This window comes from Rhododendron vialii, chromosome 1a (genome assembly GCF_030253575.1).
Source record: "Rhododendron vialii isolate Sample 1 chromosome 1a, ASM3025357v1".
In the NCBI taxonomy this organism is placed as follows: domain Eukaryota; kingdom Viridiplantae; phylum Streptophyta; class Magnoliopsida; order Ericales; family Ericaceae; genus Rhododendron; species Rhododendron vialii.
Window position 1 is genome coordinate 19,267,336 of NC_080557.1, and position 17,766 is coordinate 19,285,101.

General features: G+C 38.1%; 2 protein-coding genes across 11 annotated transcripts; one reads left to right on the forward strand and one right to left on the reverse strand.

Moving 5' to 3' along the window:
• Positions 1-272: 272 nt before the first annotated feature.
• On the forward strand, positions 273-3,134 carry LOC131318769 (uncharacterized). Its single transcript, XM_058348740.1, has 2 exons — positions 273-600; positions 2,677-3,134. Exons 1-2 carry the CDS (start codon positions 433-435, stop codon positions 3,070-3,072), a joined length of 564 nt encoding a protein of 187 aa, XP_058204723.1. The 5' UTR covers positions 273-432; the 3' UTR covers positions 3,073-3,134.
• A 1,016-nt stretch (positions 3,135-4,150) lies between these two features.
• Positions 4,151-16,277, reverse strand: LOC131318779 (UMP-CMP kinase 4-like). 10 transcript variants are annotated; one of them, XR_009197817.1, is made up of 11 exons: positions 16,061-16,178; positions 13,834-13,889; positions 13,232-13,286; positions 8,267-8,384; positions 7,407-7,563; positions 7,215-7,295; positions 6,925-7,032; positions 6,785-6,844; positions 5,962-6,024; positions 5,808-5,861; positions 4,151-4,432 (listed from the first exon to the last, which is right to left on the reverse strand). XR_009197817.1 is itself a non-coding variant. In XM_058348771.1 (11 exons), exons 2-10 carry the CDS (start codon positions 13,861-13,863, stop codon positions 5,853-5,855), a joined length of 651 nt encoding a protein of 216 aa, XP_058204754.1. In that variant the 5' UTR covers positions 13,864-13,889; positions 16,061-16,180; the 3' UTR covers positions 4,151-4,432; positions 5,808-5,852. The 10 variants fall into 10 exon arrangements, 6 of the variants coding, with proteins under 6 accessions (XP_058204754.1, XP_058204746.1, XP_058204763.1 ...); XM_058348771.1 differs by having other exon boundaries at positions 5,962-5,994; positions 16,061-16,180; XM_058348763.1 differs by having other exon boundaries at positions 5,958-5,994; positions 16,061-16,180.
• Between the last annotated feature and the right edge of the window lie 1,489 nt (positions 16,278-17,766).

Sequence of the window (17,766 nt, forward strand, 5' to 3'; positions counted from 1 at the left end):
GGCCCTGTAAAAAATCAGCTCCAGTGGATATCGGTAAGTATTACTTTTGGATAAATAGGGGCGAAATTATCAATTCGCTCCTACTTATCAAAAAGTAATACTTATCGATATCCACTGGAGCTGATTTTTTACAGGGCTTCATAAAATAATATTCAAAAATTTATGAATATTTTTTTAGATTTTTTCGGGATTCAAATAGGACCAAACGCGTTTGTCCCTGCGGACTGTCCTGCTACGACTGTTTGAATATATGTTCTCTCATCCTCCCCGGGCCGCGTATCCGCAGGCTCGCTTTCTTCTCTCTGTTTCCCCCACCTCTAACTCTATTCTACGAACACCAAGTGCGAAACCCAGTTCGCACTTTGAATCCCCTGCTGCTACAAGAATCAAAGCTCCCTCTCTCTCAAATTCCTGCCATTCCCAACTTCAGAGATGTTAGCTTGCATATCTTCTTCATCACCGTCGCCATTTCTTATCTCCTCTGACATCCATCGAACACCAGGTGCGAAACCAAGGTCGCTGTCATGGTCGTCTTCATTTCCTCACTTGAACTTGTCTATCAATTCAATTTCAAGCCCTTTGAATCCCCCACGCCAAAGGGTATGTAAGACTACCATTTTTATTTCTAAGTCTTTATCCTTCTTACTATTTCTTTTGTTGCTCAATTATCTCTCTCTTGATAGGTTTGGTAAATGACTGTTTCTGTGTCAAACCCATTTCTATGATTTGGCAATGATATAGGGAATTTGGATTTATTTTTCCTTTTACATTAGGATTGGATATTAGAAATAGATGTAAGATTTCCTGTAGTTGGTTGTCTCTGAGATTGACCATGAACTTTGAGGTCTTTTCTGTTGAACTCCTGTTGGAAAATCCATGGCTTACCCAAGGTTGTAGCTTATGGGTGGTTTCCAAAGTGTCTATATCTGAGAGGGCATCCTCGTTATGCACACAAAAGATTTTCTGGGATCTACTCTATTTTTTTTGTAAATTAGTGTTTATGTGGCAATCCATTCCTCCAATTCTGTACAAAAGTAGTTCTTTGAGATAAGAATTGTGAAAGGGCTTGTAAAGCCTGATTCAACTTTAGTTGCTCTTCGCTGAGGGTTCGGGACTAGAGCATTACGCTAATTGATGATGTAAACCCTAGGTTATTAATACTTGTTATAGCAGCCGCTTTTCTTCATTTGATAAATAGTGGAAACTCGTGGGAACCACGTAAAATATCTTTGTCTTTGCGTTCTTGTTTTTTGTTCGTGATCTTTGCGCGTTGTGTGTTTGTTGGTTTGGCCAAATCTCCAACAACATCTTACTTCAATTTGTATGTTGTGATTTTGCATTTGCCTTCAGTTTGGTAGAATTTGTTCTTCGCCTTCATTTTTTTCTCTCCTTAGGGATTCATCTTACCTTAGTGTTTGGAGAACAATCTATCTTTTTATTTTATTTCTGGTGCCTGCCAGAATAGAAAACCGGGCAACAATTTCCTTCTATGTAGTAGTCCTAATATCTTCCCACTTCATATTATTCCCGGAGTTGTCAACCTCTACCTTTTGTTGCTTTCCCCAACGTTAAATTTTTTTTGTAGTGGCAGCATGAAAATGGCTCCATACTCTTGCATAGGATCTCATTTTTAGCACAGCATTTTTTGTTGACCAAATAAGCCATATCCAATTAAATTGCAAGAGATCCTCCTTTTCACTCTTGCCGCCGAGCAAGAAGCAACCATCTTCGGTAAGATAGCAATAATGTGCTAGTGTTATAAACGGAAAATATTTAATGATGGTCTTGATCCAAAAAATCATTTGGACACTTTGCTCTCGATCTTGCAGATTGAATTTCTCTAGTGATAACTAGGACCAACTCCATTCACGCACTCTTAGTCTGCCGCTCCTGGTAGGTGACACATACCAGTTTGTCCAGTTTTTGTGGTTTTGGATGTCCCATTTTAAGAAGACTTGTGGTCTCAATTAGGGCCACAAACAATTTTTCCCTAGCTTGGCTTGAAAAGCTATACGAGGTTCAAAAATGTGTTAAATCTTGTTTATCATTGCAGTGATGTCAAACGAGTTTCAGTTAAGATGGTATCATCCTGAGCTCAAGAAGCTTGTTTTTTCTTTTTCCAGTTTAATGTTATCAACTCGAGCTCATAAAATTAACGAGCTTCGAATTGTGTTTAAGTTTAAGCTTTGTTTGCATAACAATCCAATCTCAAAAGAGCTTTTCCTAAGCTGATGAGTTGTCGAACTTACGTGGCCTGGTACATTTTATTGCCTTCGAGCATCTCCATTCGTTTGGCAAATCTTTTGCCAATGCCAAAATTTTAGCAGAAATGAGCTAAAGTGCAGCTCCACTAGATGGACAAATCCCTTGCCACATCACCATTAATGCTCTCAAAGTCTCAATCTCTGTTGGCTTTGATCCAACTGTAAGATGTAACAGTTGCACCAACTAGCGTAGAACCAATGGAGGAACATTGGGCAAGAAGGGGTCAAATAACACTGTAATTAGCCAACTTTTACCTTTTTGGCGATGACATTGCCAGAATGGCATAAACCTGTGGAGATGCTCTTGTATCAACATGGTTAAACAGATCAGTTTTGGGGATGGATGGTTTACCAATCAATGCTTCTTTTATTCACGCTACGTAGTCTCGGTAAAGAATTAATTTTGTTTCAGGAATTCGTTGTTCGCGCCGCCTGGACACGGAGGTCACGAAGTGAAGCTGCAAAAAAACCTAATAGGAAATCATGGAGACAAAGAACGGATATGTATCTGAGACCGTTTCTTCTAAACATTTTCTTTTCAAAGCGTTTCATCCATGCAAAAGTGATGCATAGGGGAACCAGCAAAGTGATATCAGTCGCCACCACAAATGCCAAGGATCTTAGGAATACATTGCCATCTCTAACTGATGATAGTGCATGCAGAGTGATAGGGAAGTTGATTGCTGAGCGGTCAAAGGAAGCCGATGTGTTTGCAATGGCTTATGAGCCCAGGAAGAATGAGCGAATTGAAGGGAAGCTTGGAATTGTCATCGATACAATTAAGGAGAATGGTATTATATTTGTTTGACATATAGCAGGTTTTCACTGCCACTTCATCTTTTTCTGAGGAAGATATTAGTTTCCTGTTAATCTGATCATGCTGCAAGAGCGTGTGTGTGTGTGTGTGTGTGAGATAGAGAGAGAGAGAGAGAGAGAGAGAGAGAGAGAGAGAGAGAGAGAGAGAGAGAGAGATGCTTCGTCACTTGGGTAGCTATTGTACTGGAAAGTTCATGTTAATGAGTTTCTGGGTGACAAATTCTTTCACGTGTTGCTTCCAGATTTTTCTTTTTGGCTTAAGAAAATAGGAGGGAGTACCAATGCACAACAACTCTCAATGTGCGTAACTGAAGAAACCCCGGCCTATTACAGTTTCCGACGTACCAAGAAAAGAAAACCAAAAAGAAACCCGTATTCGCTGGGACCTGGGTGATCAAGTAATTTCATATATCATCTACTCTTATCCACTTACTCATATCTATCTGTATCAACTACTATGCAAACCAGGTATAAGCTAACCTCCCTTCTTAGCTAATCCCCTTATAACATATCCACCTAAAAACTTATCACAAACGGGCCATTAGCTCCATCGATGGTTGACTCACCCTTCTTTCTTATCCACCCAAAACCTTACCGGTCCAACAAACGGGCTGTTAGCTCCATCGACGGCTGGCTCACCCTTCTTTCAAACGGGCCATTAGCTCCATCGACTGCTGGCTCAGTGGTGCCTCTAGGGGTCAATGGACAATGGATACGTATCTCACCTCCATATATCGTCCAAGTTGAATCCCCAAACCATATCCCGAGAAACTTGCTTAGGGTTGAACCACTCTTGTTTTTGCAAGAGACCGGCCTTATTTATTTGTTACACATTGCTCTGGTGAAAGTCCAAGTTGGCAAGGCCACTTCATTGACACTAGTTCTGCAATCGCATGTATGCATTCTGGAGAGAGAGAGAGAGAGAGAGAGAGAGAGAGGGCTATAATTACTAAGCGTTGAATACTACTATAATTTGAATACAATCAGAAAAGTTACACAGAGGAAAAACCTCCCACGAAACTACCTTCTTATATAATCGTTTCAATTTTGTCGGGAGAGAGAGAGAGAGAGAGAGAGAGAGAGAGAGGGCTATAATTACTAAGCGTTGAATACTACTATAATTTGAATACAATCAGAAAAGTTACAGAGAGGAAAAACCTCCCACGAAGCTACCTTCTTATATAATCGTTTCAATTTTGTCGGATGTTCCTGGAGAAGCTAAACTAAAACCTTCTGTTACCAAAAAAATCATATTAACCTTCTATCATAATCGTAAGATACATGAGACCTGACCGGTCTTAACCTGAAGACTCCTGAGATAGTAGTATCATAATATGCCGCAAAAAAATTACCTGGAAAAGAATGAAGAGCAAACCATATCATCAACAAATATTTATTTCATTAAAACAGCAAAAGGAAACATCTAAAGAAAAAGATTAGTGTAATCAATAACACTTGTCTCTCCATCAACATCAACAATCTGTCCAACTTTTAGAATAATGACACCAGCTTGCACTAAAAATTCAAGTGGTTATCAACACTACATTACATCTTCCAGACAACACAAGTGAAGCAGGACAACGCAAGAAAGGAGAAGAGAGGGAAAGCAAAAAAAAAGGGCCAAAGCCCTAATTTCAAACTTCTATTAGTCCAAATGATGAATACAATATTAATTATCTATTACTCCGTATATAGACAAATAGCATAAATAAAAGATAAACAAAAAAATCAAATCCTATCTCTCTATCTTTAAACTAAACAAATCCTATCCTAATACAAAAACAAATAATTTAATTACCAAGCAAATAATTGGACCAAAAAAAAGAAGTAAAGATTTACTCCCATGTGACTTCGCTTGAGCAAAGAGAATTATTTTGCTCCAACCAATTAAGGGCGCACCATCAACGAATTTCACAAAAAATAATAAAGAACAAAAAGGAAAATCCTTGGTTCTATTTTCTTTTAGTATTATGTAAGTAAAATCCTAGGTTGAATAATTCTAGTTTGGAGAAATGTTAGTTTCTCAAGTACCTTTCTAAAGACTTCATATTCAACCTATCTATGCTGTCTACAAAGTACTATCGACGATCCATGAGCTACATTACACAAAACACAAAGGTAATGTCTTTCTGGTGGTGAGATTCTAAATTGAAGCACTGGGGTGCTAATAGGCAATAGGAATCTATTTGCTCCCCCAAAGGAGAAGTAGGTTTGGGGTCTAGGACCCTTAAAGAATAGAATAAAGCAACCATGGTTAGGGCATCAGTCAGAAAGCTGATTCCTTGTGGGTGAAATGGGTCCATTCCTATCAATAAAAGGCCACATTTTATGGAGTATGGCAATCCCAATGGATTCTTCATGCATGATATCAAGGAAAAACCATTAGGGCAGCCCCTAACTAAGCATGTCGTCGGTGATGTACGGTCCACTTTTTTTATGATTGGATAATTGGCACCCTTTGGCTCCTTTGCCTTTTCAGTTGAAAAAATGTCTAGTATTGCCTATAATATTTCACAATTTCAGGAGCAGTTGGGAAATATTAGTTAAATCACAAGTGCTAAATAGAAACAGAGCAAAGGTATTGCTTCTATTTAATGCCTCAACAACAGTAATTCTCAGAAGTGCAAGAGAAAATGTATCTAAACAATCAATTCCACATGGTTACAAGCCAAACAATGTTATGTAAAATTAAACAGAATTAACTAAGCTATTGATCATTATTTTTACCTCATATAGATCTTGTATGATATCTCACCTAGAGAGGCGCAACACCTAGGCAGCCTGCAACATGCCAAACCAACATAAAATAAGAGGTTTGTAAAACAATATGGACATTGAAAGGGGTGTCGACGAGTTAGATTAAGTTTCAGGGCATATCTACATAGTTTGTTCCTGAAGTAATTTTTGCAGTTAACTGTCATGGCATCCCACAATTTTTTTATAGCTGAAATATCAAGTCAAATCCAGGTATACAACAGACAAAAAGAAAAAAAAAATGAAAAACAGAGGTCTTCTTGGAGCAACATCCTTGCATCAATAGGAAATCAGTACACGACAGCAAATGATTTTCTACTATCGTGCAATGCTCATTCCGAAATTTGGAAAATCTTGGCACTAATAGAACAAATTTTCACCTCATATGAAGGAATTTCCAGAGGAAATTGATGCAGCCTGATATGACTGCTAGTGCAACATGGATGAATTCTAAAACAGCGTTTCACTGGGGGTTTTCAATTAACGTAACCCATTTTCCCCCTGTTCAACATGGCATACTTAAGAGTCGGTCAAACTATTATAATGCAGATGTGATATGGGTTTATTTATTTTATTTCCTAATCTCCCTCACATACGTATCTTTTTTCCCCCTTTTCAATTCAATGTTGAATTCTACTGGATTCATCCGTGAACACATTTAAAATAATTGTCAAGTCCATTTATTGGCTGCAGCCAAGATCGTTCCATCCTTTATTTTATACCAATGTTAACATACAACTGGGAAAAAAATCAACTAACTACTCCATTGGTGAATACACAACTTTAAGAACTTTCAACTCCCGAAGTTGTTGAAGCATACAGTTATTATCAGGACAATACACGCCTCATCTAAAGCACTGATGCACCCCTTGGGAAGATTTTATTCTCCATAGAAACCAACGGTCCCTATAGCACTTGGAACTCCTTGGAGCATTACTATGGTGCTTTACCTTGGTGAAAACTGCTTTCACAGCTTCAAATACCTCTTCTACAGTCTTTGCTGCATCAATCTGAGGGAGAAAGCAAAGGAGTATCTTCAATGAAAATGCAAGAACGCCATCCAGAAAGGAAGCAAAAGTAAAATCATTACCTTTCTAACTTTCCCCTTAGAGTTATAATACTCGATCACAGGGAGACTAGATTCCATGTAAACCTTAAACCGCTTCCGAATTGTATCAATATTATCATCTTCTCGTCCCTTTATGTAACATAGAAGGAAAGGACAATGAAGTTGGGAAGATAAAAGTAGGATTGTTTTTTCAATAGGAAAAAACATAATTTGTATTAATGTATAAGAAACAAACCTACCATAAACTCTCACGGTTGATGAGAAAAACAAGATAGAAACTCTGATGCAGTAATAAATCACATTTGTCTAACCTGGTTCCGGCCCAAAAGGCGCCGCTCCATCTCTTCTTCTGGACAATCAAGAAAAAGTACGAATTCTGGCTCAATTCCAGTCTGCATACCACCAGTGATTAACTTTGAGTGGAAGAATCAACAACTAGGTAATTCCAAATTATTCGAATCCAAGAGTTCATATATTTAAACAAGATCGTAATAGAGACTTACAACTGACTCAAATGCAGCACGGTTTTCCTCATTACGAGGAAAACCATCAATAAGAAATTTGTCATTACTACTTTCCAGCATTGCTTGTTGAAGAAGCTTAATTGTCACCTCAGAAGGTACAATTTTTCCATCTTTAATCATGTTTTGAATCACAGTCCTACATGTTATTAGAAACGGATTATAAATGAGTGACATAAGAGAAAGAATTTTGTTAAGTATTCGAACACAATACAGTACAAGAATGATGTCCAGAGAAACATGGAATTACACTCGACTTGTCCAATATGGGACTTTCTAGTCAATGAAAGATCAACTAAAAAGGATGATGACACCGAGCAGTGACATGTAGAATTTAGCAGCCAAATATAATACTGCCAGACCTAGTAAAAGTCTACTGTTACTTTATGATGAATCACTTTCTAGGGAAAAACAGATGGACCCCGATGCCTTCGACAAAGCTCAATTGAAAAAACAGATTCATGTAGTCTTGTAGACTCCAAAATTGATTCTTGAGGCTCGGCTTGGTTTGGTTAGGATAACTTTCAAGGAATAAAAGACAGAATGCAACTTCCCTGCTAATAGCTTGGAATGTATTCTGCCAGTTCTTTAATAGTTTTAAACTCAACAAAATCAGTAGAACAGAAGGAACATTTGTTGAGCAGTGAGCACTTATTATCCAATCAGCTCAGTAGCTCCTGGCCTGGGATTGACCTTTTTTGGCTCTTAGTACAATTAAATTCATAAGTGGCGCCCATGGAGCACGGACAATTACAATTATGATGGCCAATGCATACCCAGTAGACAGGCACTAAAATGATTTATGAGCATCTTACGCAAGTAATCCTATCAAGTAGACTTACCCATTTTCAGAGCCAGATTTTATTTCTGCTCGGAGAAGATCACCAGCACTCAGATGGGTGTATCCGAAGTGTCGTACAATATTTTCACATTGAGTGCCCTTTCCACTGCCTGGGCCACCTGTTTAATTTGTTTTCCAGCATATCAGCTTACAAGTCCATAATACCATCAATATTATTGAAGAAAAAAATGGAACCAAAAAGCTAAAAACAAGTTTTATTTTTATGAATTAAGGGGTAAGCAAAATCCAACTCAAGTAACCAAAAAATAATAATTATTATTATTGTTCTCTTTAGGCAATCAAGGTTTTGAACAACCTAAATTCTATCTTTTCTTCTACAACCTAACTTACTTCTATTGTCCAGGGTGGCCGCACTATTCCACTATTATCGAAGGAAGGACTCTGATGAAAATTCCAACTTCCTTTCAGTACTTAACATCCATTATTGTCCAAGATAGGATTTCGTCAGATCGAATGATCTAAAATCTGTTACCATTAGAAATACGTTGAGGACAGAATACAAATACAAAGAAACAAGAAAGTGAAAGATTAAAGCTAGAAGAGTTTAAGGGGTGATGTTGAGGAACTTGTGCAAAAGAAACCATTGAAAACAGGCCTAACAAGCAGAAAGCCCACTTAGCTTAATACTACCTCTGGTCCCATTTTAAGTGTCCTCTACGGGAAATCCAAATTTTTAAAGATTCAAAATCATTGCTTTATATTTTCCAAATTAACCTTTAAAACTGTGAGGTGAATTAAATGTATTTCAATTCTTTATATCTATCAATATAGATCTCAAAAAATATGAAATACAGATGTTATTTGATAGATCTCAACTAATTGTATAATATAAAGTATTTAAAATCATGAAAAAAAGTTACAAATTGAAAGATATAGACACTTTAAAATGACATGAGTATCGACAATGAATAAACTAATTGGGATGCAAAGAGCACTTTTAAAGGTAAAATTGGAAGTTTGGCTTGTTTAGATGGTTGTTTTTAGAAATGGAACAGTTAGAATATTGTTAGTCTTTGTCGTAGTCCCACATTGCTTATGTAAGTCTTGTAAGGAGTTGACGTTAAATATAAATAAAGATTGTGTGAATTAGGGTTAGTTAACACCCTACACACTCTTCCTCCCTAAACAACATGGTATCAGAGTGGGTCTTTAAGCCCAATCTTAAACCACCCTTGAAACCCTAAACCCACCATAGCCGTAAACCACCAAAGCCAAGCACCACCACCAAATACTCCCCTTCTCTTCGTTGTGAGTTTATGTGTGCTGATGTAACCTTTAATGAGTCATTGCCCTTTTTCCTGGTCTCCTCTTCAGTGGATCCGTCGCACTACATACTCACGGCAATTCCACCTCCGTCACCATTGCAGGTATATGTTCGTCGGTCTAAAGTTCAGCCACCTCAGCCATCTACCACATCTTCCCCTGCGTTGCGAGATCCGGTCGTCTCTCTCGCTTATCTTCCTATTGCTCTTCGCAAAGGTACACGTACTTGCACTTCTCATCCCATTGATCGTAATGTCTCTTATGCTCCTTTATCTCCATCTCTTCGTACATTTGCCACTTCTGTTTCGTCTATATTTGTTCCTAAAACTATCTAGGAAGCCTTGTCTATTTCTGAGTGGCGGACAGCGATGGAGGATGAAATGCCAGCCCTTCATCATAATGGTACTTGGGAGTTGGTACCTCTCCCACCTGGAAAGACCATGTTGGGTGTCACTGGGCATTCACAGTCAAGTATCATCCTAATGGGTCTGTTGAGCGCTACAAAGCCCGTCTAGTCACTAAAGGATATACTTAGACATATGGTGTTAATTATGCGGAGACTTTTTCTCCGGTTGCCAAACTTGGTTCTGTTCGACTTCTTATCTCTCTTGCAGCCAATCTTAGTTGGCCTCTGTTTCAGTCGGATGTTAAAAATGTTTTTCTTCATGGGGATCTTCAGGAGGAAGTTTATATGGAGCAACCACTAGGGTTTGTTGCTCAGGGGAGACTAATCAGGTGTGTCAGCTTCACAAAGCATTGTATGGCTTTAAGCAGTCTCTTAGAGCCTGGTTTGGCAAGTTCAGTGATGTTGTCCTGCAATTTGGCATGCATCGATGACAATGCGATCATTCGGTCTTTTCTCTTACATCTGATTGCGGCAAGATATTGTTGATCGTCTATGTGGATGATATTATCATTTATGCGGATGATATTATCATTACTGGTGATGAACGGAAAGGCAGTGATGAGTTGAAAGGTTTCTTATAGCGCGAGTTTCATACCAAAGACTTGGGAAAATTACGATACTTCTTGGGTATTGAGGTGGCACGATCTAAACATGATATTAGCTTATCTCAGCAGAAATATGTGTTGGATATTCTAGAGGAGACTGGTTTGTTGGGGACTAAGCCTGTTGAGACTCCTATGGATCCCAATGTCAAGCTTTGTGTGGATCAGGGGGAGTTACTTCCTATTACTTCCTAATCCTGATCAGTATTTGGTTGGTAAGTTAAACTACCTTACCATTACTTGCCCTGATATCTCGTTTGCTATTAGTATTGTGAGTCAGTTTAAGTCTGCTCCTCATCTTCCACATTGGGAAGTTGTTGTTAGAATTGTGAAGTATCTTAAGGCACATCCCGGGCTCGGTTTGTTCTACCGTACTAATGGACACTTGCGTGTTGAGGCGTTTACCAATACTGATTGGGGAGGTGGACCATTCTGACAGAAGATCTACTACAGGGTATTGTGTCTTCTTGGGTGGAAATCTTGTCAATTGAAAGAGTAAGAAGCAGACAGTAGTTGCACGGTCATGTGTTGCAGTAGAGTATCGAGCAATGGCCCATACGACATGCGAGATTGTATGGGTGCGCTCATTTCTTGAGGAAATCGGATTTGGGGTGAAACTTCCTATGAATCTATACTGTGATAATCAGGCAGCAATTCACATTGCATCAAATTCAATCTTTCATGAAAGAACTAAACATATTGAAGTGGACTGTCATCTTGTGTAGGAAAAGTTAACAAGTGGTGTGATAGCTACTCCCTTTGTATCCACCAGCGCTCAGTTGACTGACATGTTTACTAAATCATTGTTCAAACCACGGTTAGAGTTGTAATATAGCAAGCTGGGACTATTTGATGTCTACTCCCCAGCTTGAGGGGGAGTGTTAGAATATTGTTAGTCTTTGTCGTAGTCCCACATTGCTTATCTAAGTCTTGTATGGAGTTGATGTTTAATATAAATAAAGATTGTGTGTGTTAGGGTTAGTTAGCACCCTACACACTCTTCCTCCCTAAACAACAACTCCCAAAATAGAAATGAGACATTTAAATTGGGGCGGAGGGAGTAGTTAAGACAAGGAAAAAAAGAAAGTGAAAGGATTATCAAAGCTAGAAGTGCTTAAGCTGTAAGTTGAGGGACTTATCCAAAAGAAACCATAGAACAGCAGGCCAAGTAACCAAAAAGCTCACATAGCTTTACAGTCAATACATTGATAATCGCAGATATGGATACGGGACATGGACACAACACGACATGGATTTAGGGACACGTGATTTTTCCAAAATCTAGGACGTGGACACGTTGGGGGATTCGTTAAATACATAAATTAATAGATATTTATATATGCGTACATAAAGAATTCACATATTACAAAAAATTATTTTTTCCACATTGAAGATAAAATATTCAATGAAAAAAAGAGAACATTGATTTTTTTTCTTCATAACATAGATTATAAGTTTCGTATTTCTTAATTTTTATCTATAATATTTTACACTTTTCATCCTTAAGTTGTTTAATATTAGGCTTTACTTCCGCTCACATTTCAAATGTTACATTTTTCCAGACCAGTTTTTAGTATTTAAAAATCACATTAAAACCCAAAGTGTGTCCCCGAGCGTGTCGGGTACATGTTAGGGAGTGTCCAGTATGTGTCCAATGTTTTTTGGATAACTACAACATACATGTACTTATTACTTGTACATGAAAGTATTTCAAAAAATTTCATAGGCTGATGTAAAGTTACTTGAAATTATTAAACCATAAATTAAAAGACATTGATACACTAATTATACTAAAATTACTCAAAATAATACTTTATAGTTGTTCTTAAAAAGTGGATGGGGCCGGTGGGAGTTCCGCCCCCGCTTTCAGCTGAACTCTATATGATAGGTTGAAGTAAATCAATTGCAGAGATTCATAACCGCATGCCACAAAATACAGAGAGTCTTCAAAGAGATCATAAGACTCATAACCAGCTAGAAGTAAGAAGCACATACTCACAAGTAATTCGTCTTCTCCAACCAGTTCTTTCCAAAATGCAAACTATATGCAATTAATTCATATTTGGGAGCACACAGTAACAAAATAATTGGGAGCTATAAAAGAATGCAGTTAAAGTTACAACAAGGCCACACCAAATTATCACAAAAGTGAAAAAAACAATTGGGTCTACCAAATAAAAATACTTCAGTATAAGTCCATTCCAAAAGATCTTTCTGGCTGTATGCTCGAAAAAATCCAAATAATCCGTGAAAATAGCAAATAAAATCTTGCCGGAATAGTTTTATAGAACACTAAAATAAGATTATTATGGACTAACTAGTTAGAACACATCACTAAATTGTTTGGATTAAGAACTACTAGAAATATTAGAAATATCTCATCTCAACCTCTATACTATACTTGTATCTTTAGACTTTTCCAACTTTTCTACAAAAGTACGTATTTAAATAAGTCTCCCATATCCACATATACATTGTTCATGAGATAATCAACAAGTCTACCGTAATGTAGATAAACACCACAAATAAACAAGTTTCATGAGTTTACTCGTGATCAATAAAAGTCATGTAAAATAGTTTATGCTTGACCATTCACAATGGCAGTAACTATGTATCCAAACCGTGATTAGTTGTTCAAAAAATCAAGAGTAGAAACAGCAACCAAAGCACTCACCCAATACAAAAACCACAGTAACCTTCTTTTCACTCAGGGAGCCTCCGTTTGCTTCCTGCATTCACATAAAGTTTGTCCAATGACAACTCAGAACCAATATATGTGCATGCACCCATGGGTATTAGAAGAAAAAAAGAACCACTACTAAGAGAAGCATCCACGCTTAAGAGGGAAGGTCAACATAAATTTAGTGCGGTAGGCCAGTGCTAGTCTAGACTCTAGAGGCTTTCCTAGTATAAAAGTTGAGCACCTTCCGTGACTCAAATCAGCTCATTGCCCACTGTTGATCTGAATTGGCCTTTACAAAAGGGTCACCCGAAGGTAGACATGTAAATATTTACTCAACTAGTGTTAGCCTATAGCTTGATCACCGGCAAACTTCTTTGACCTTAACCATTTCACAAAAGCATTAATATAGTCAATGGAGAGGACAAAGGCAAAGTGCTCAGTACAAGATTTTGCCTGGTCATGTGCTTTGATATCAGAGCTTGATCACAATGTGAAAGGACATAGTTGCAAAACAATTTATTGGCTTGTACAAAAACTAAATTTCAGAACTATGAAAACATCAAACACAAAACCGATTAAAAAGAGGGAAATACCTTGTTTGCAGTGTCAACAACAGTGCCCATAGATTTCAACTAAGTTGTGAGGTGCTCTGGGCAAAAAAACCAGGAATTAATATTAAACAAGAGGAAATAAGAAACAGATTATTGGGGAATTACTTGGATGCACCTATGAAGTTTGTTGTGAACTTGAGGTAACAAACAAGAAAGTTATCCAATATTTTTGATCCACAAGAACATGCGAAATGAGAAACACAAAATAATAACAAAAACAAATTGTTCTCCATCATAAGTGGATGTCACAAAACGAAAAAGGAATGCATCATCTAAACTGAACAGAAAATTGAAAAGGCAGCAAGATGGGGCCCCTGGCAATCCATGATAAAACAATTCTCAGCAAACATCAAATACGGATCCTAATCAATGACACTTCACATGCACATCCTGCGGACAAGTACTCATGTTATAATTTCCAATTCAATTCATGTTTACTTATGCACCAACTTTTTATCCATCCTATCAAAACTGAACAATTTGAAAGTGGTTTTCATAGGATCGGGACCTCACTATAAACTTATTACCCTAATCTTTGAAGATAAATAGACATAGGGCCAGTTTGCACATTCTTAGACAATTCTAGGGGAACAATGGACATAATAGCACTTAGTCCATGAAACTCGAATGAGACGACCACCATGTTAAGCTACTAAGACCCTGTTTGGTTTGGGTTTTGAGGGAGGTTTTTGAGAGTAATGAGTGGAGAGAAATAGATAGAGAAATTTTTTGAAGACCATGCCCAGGGGTGACCCCAAAACGAACAAGGGCTAACTGTCTAAAAGAACGCTCAACATTTACATCAATCCTACCCCACACCCTCCTTCTCAGCACATCACCTTGCATGTGAAGATGCATCTTACATACATATAGAGAACCATAATGAAAAAGAAGAACAAATGCAAATAGAGAAACTTATACCAAATACCTTCCCAATTTGAGCTTTGAATTTTGATACTAAGTCACGAGCATAGACATACGCAAAATCTAATTCTGGGAGGCGTATGTACATATGGTAAAATATTAATTATGACAGCATAGAATTATCAATCCACCAAAATAAAATGTGAGAAATGAGAATTATCACAGATTTATTTAAAGGGAAATTTATAGAAATGGTCCTCCTAGTTTCACCCAAGTCTCATTTTCGTCCTCCTAGTATTAATTGCAACTCTTTTAACCTTCAAGTTTGGTTTTCTGACGAAGTTGGTCCAATTGATAACATCTGTCAGCCAAATTGGACCAAAAAAATAAGATTGATGGTAGTTTGGACGTTGCAGTTTGTACCAAGTTGGTCTAATTGATGACGTCTGCCCTCAATCTAATTTTTTTTCGTCAAGTTTGGCTGACAAAAGTTATCAATTGGACCAATTTGGTACGAAAACCAAACTTGAAGATTAAAAGAGTTGTAATTAATACTTGGAGGACGAAAATGAGACTCAGATGAAATTAGGAGGACTATTTATATAAATTTCCCTTATTTAAATTACCTAAGAATTGCATCTGTCCTAATGAACCTATCAATATTCAAAAAACTAGTAATATTGATCTCTCTTGGAGAGGCAACTGATAAACGTTTTCAAAAAACTTGGGGTGATATAGTTTAAAATGATCTCCACGGAATACACTATTAGTATTGAAAAGAGAACAAAATGCATTCGCATCATATCTAAGGGATTCCATAGTTCTCGTTGAACGAGCACTTCAATAAGAGATCTCGGATTGAATCGCTGAGATCATGTTAGTCTGTTCTTGCCAGAGAGGGAGTTCTTCGTACTGACTAATTTAATCAGAGATTTTTCAAAACTTTGTCCCAAAAACTATTAGTCCCAAAACTGCTTATCTAACCATCCAACAAGCCAAACCACAGAACAACCAACAAGAAGTAGGAAATCAGGTTTGCAACCAACACCACGGCATACAATCAAACGATCAACCGCCAATAAATGCGCTTATTTTACTGAATACTGATAATAAGAAAGGTTAACAAAGCATAACGGACTCTTGAACTCAACAAAACAGCCAGCAACCAAGACGTACATATACATTCATACATAGATCAACTGGCTAATAAGAACAAAAAAAATAAACACTGAACGTAATCTTAATTCATCAAAGTTGCACAAGATCCGAGTAAGAAAAACCAGAAACATCAAATGGCAACAGAGATCAATGGAAAAACTAGTCGGATCAAAGTCAAGCTACGAACTTTATGGCAAATGGTGGGTTGAAATTCGGCAAAATTGAGGCGAATGCGAGGTACAGAGAACAGAAAGTACGCCACAGCGGGTGAATGATTAGACAACGTGAGTGAAGAAGGGTAGAGGCTCACCTTGAAAAGAGGAAGCTTTTTGTATTTGTTCGTTCGAATGAGATGAGAAATAGAAGTATCTCCAAACCTCCAAAACGGAAAATGGATGTCATGTATTATTCTTATTTTTTATTTATAAGAGAATCTTGGAAGGATTCGGTGTACTCTTTAAATATTTAGATCTTCAAATTGTCTTTGTTCTCCAAATAAGAAGGCCCTGCTATCATTTTGGAGTGAAAATTTTTAAAAAAGTACAATGAGTCTTTCTTAGATTCTGTCATTATAAAAAAAATATAATAAATTATAAAATCTCTCCTCAATATGTTATATTTATTCTCTATTTTACTTGTAAAAATAGATTGAAGATGCTTTAGCAGTCCAAGAGTTCAGTGCAAAAATCTCTGCCGCTCGCGGTGTGGTTTAATTAGAGGGGAACGTCTTGCAATTCCCAACTTTAATGGAGTAACAGAGAGTCTAGCTCAACGTCCATTCGGGGATTTTAAAAAAATTCTTCAATTCTTTTTTCTTAAAGGATTTTTTTAAAAATTTGGACCATTGATTGTTGAGACAGACGGTGAAACGGAGCGGTTCTTTTAAAATGTGAACCATTGATTGCCAAGACCAACAGTGAGATATTGAGCGATGAATATTGAGCGGTGAAATATAACGGTCAAGGTAGCGCCTTCTCACAAACAATTAGCTCCATGGAAAACAAAAAATTTGTGTGGCCCAAGATCCTTGATCCGAATTCCTCCTCTGTTGGTTCGTTGATCTCCTAGCCTTCTCGCTCTAACCTGCACAATGAACGCACGACTAAGACTTGGCCAAGGGTTGCCCGGCAAGGCCCTCCGGCAAGAGGATGAAAATGTGCAGAGAGCAAAGCAAGAGACTGGTTCTGGGATTGAAAGGTGTCTACCTCTTAGGGTTGTTATCCTTCAGTATTTATAGAGTCTCCTTAACTTGCTTTCCAAGCACGAGCATGTGTCTTGCACGAGCCAAGCGGCGTCATTGTGACATCACTGGATAGATCTAGTAACCGTTTTGGCTTGAGCTGGCATTGCCATGTGCGTTCATCATTATCCTTTGACGTAACCGCTTCAGCACGTGACAACACTCGTGTCGATCAAGGTAGCCGAGCCCCGCACTTGGCCGAGCCTAGTAGGGGACTCACAAAGAGAGTTAAAACGGCCGAGCTGCCACCCCGAAAGTGGCCGATCCTGCTGGTTACCTCCTAGAGTCGACCGTCGTGTGAGGACGGCGCCAACAGCTACCTGACCTTGGTCGTGGCCAAGCTTGGTGTCTCGTACGACGAATTTCCTTGATCTTTAATCTCGGCCCCAGCCAACTTCTCAATGGGCACGGACCATCAGATCCAGTCCACTACAATAGCCCCTCAATCTTTGCCGACGCCAAGCGCGCAGTGGAGATTGACGATAAGAGTGACCGAATCCCACTGATTGCCGAATGTGAATCATGGTTTATGGGTAAAAATTTGGCCGAGCTTCAATCACCTTCACAGCAATCATCATAGACAAGTTCCAATGGAGGGACGCCAGGTGTCACTTCATGATTGGATACGACTGACAGGAGGAAGGATGGCACGC

What these genes read in the sequence shown, in the direction of transcription:
- LOC131318769 (XM_058348740.1), top strand. Translation starts at nt 433, where the DNA reads ATGTTAGCTTGCATATCTTCTTCATCACCGTCGCCATTTCTTATCTCC. An exon ending in TGAATCCCCCACGCCAAAGG is followed by an intron (nt 601 to 2,676) that starts GTATGTAAGACT and finishes ATTTTGTTTCAG; the next exon opens with GAATTCGTTGTTCGCGCCGC.
- LOC131318779 (XM_058348757.1), bottom strand. Translation starts at nt 13,863, where the DNA reads ATGGGCACTGTTGTTGACACTGCAAACAAG. An exon ending in TACTGTGGTTTTTGTATTGG is followed by an intron (nt 8,385 to 13,231) that starts GTGAGTGCTTTG and finishes CAAATTAAACAG; the next exon opens with GTGGCCCAGGCAGTGGAAAG. An exon ending in GCCTTTTGGGCCGGAACCAG is followed by an intron (nt 7,033 to 7,214) that starts GTTAGACAAATG and finishes TGTTACATAAAG; the next exon opens with GGACGAGAAGATGATAATAT.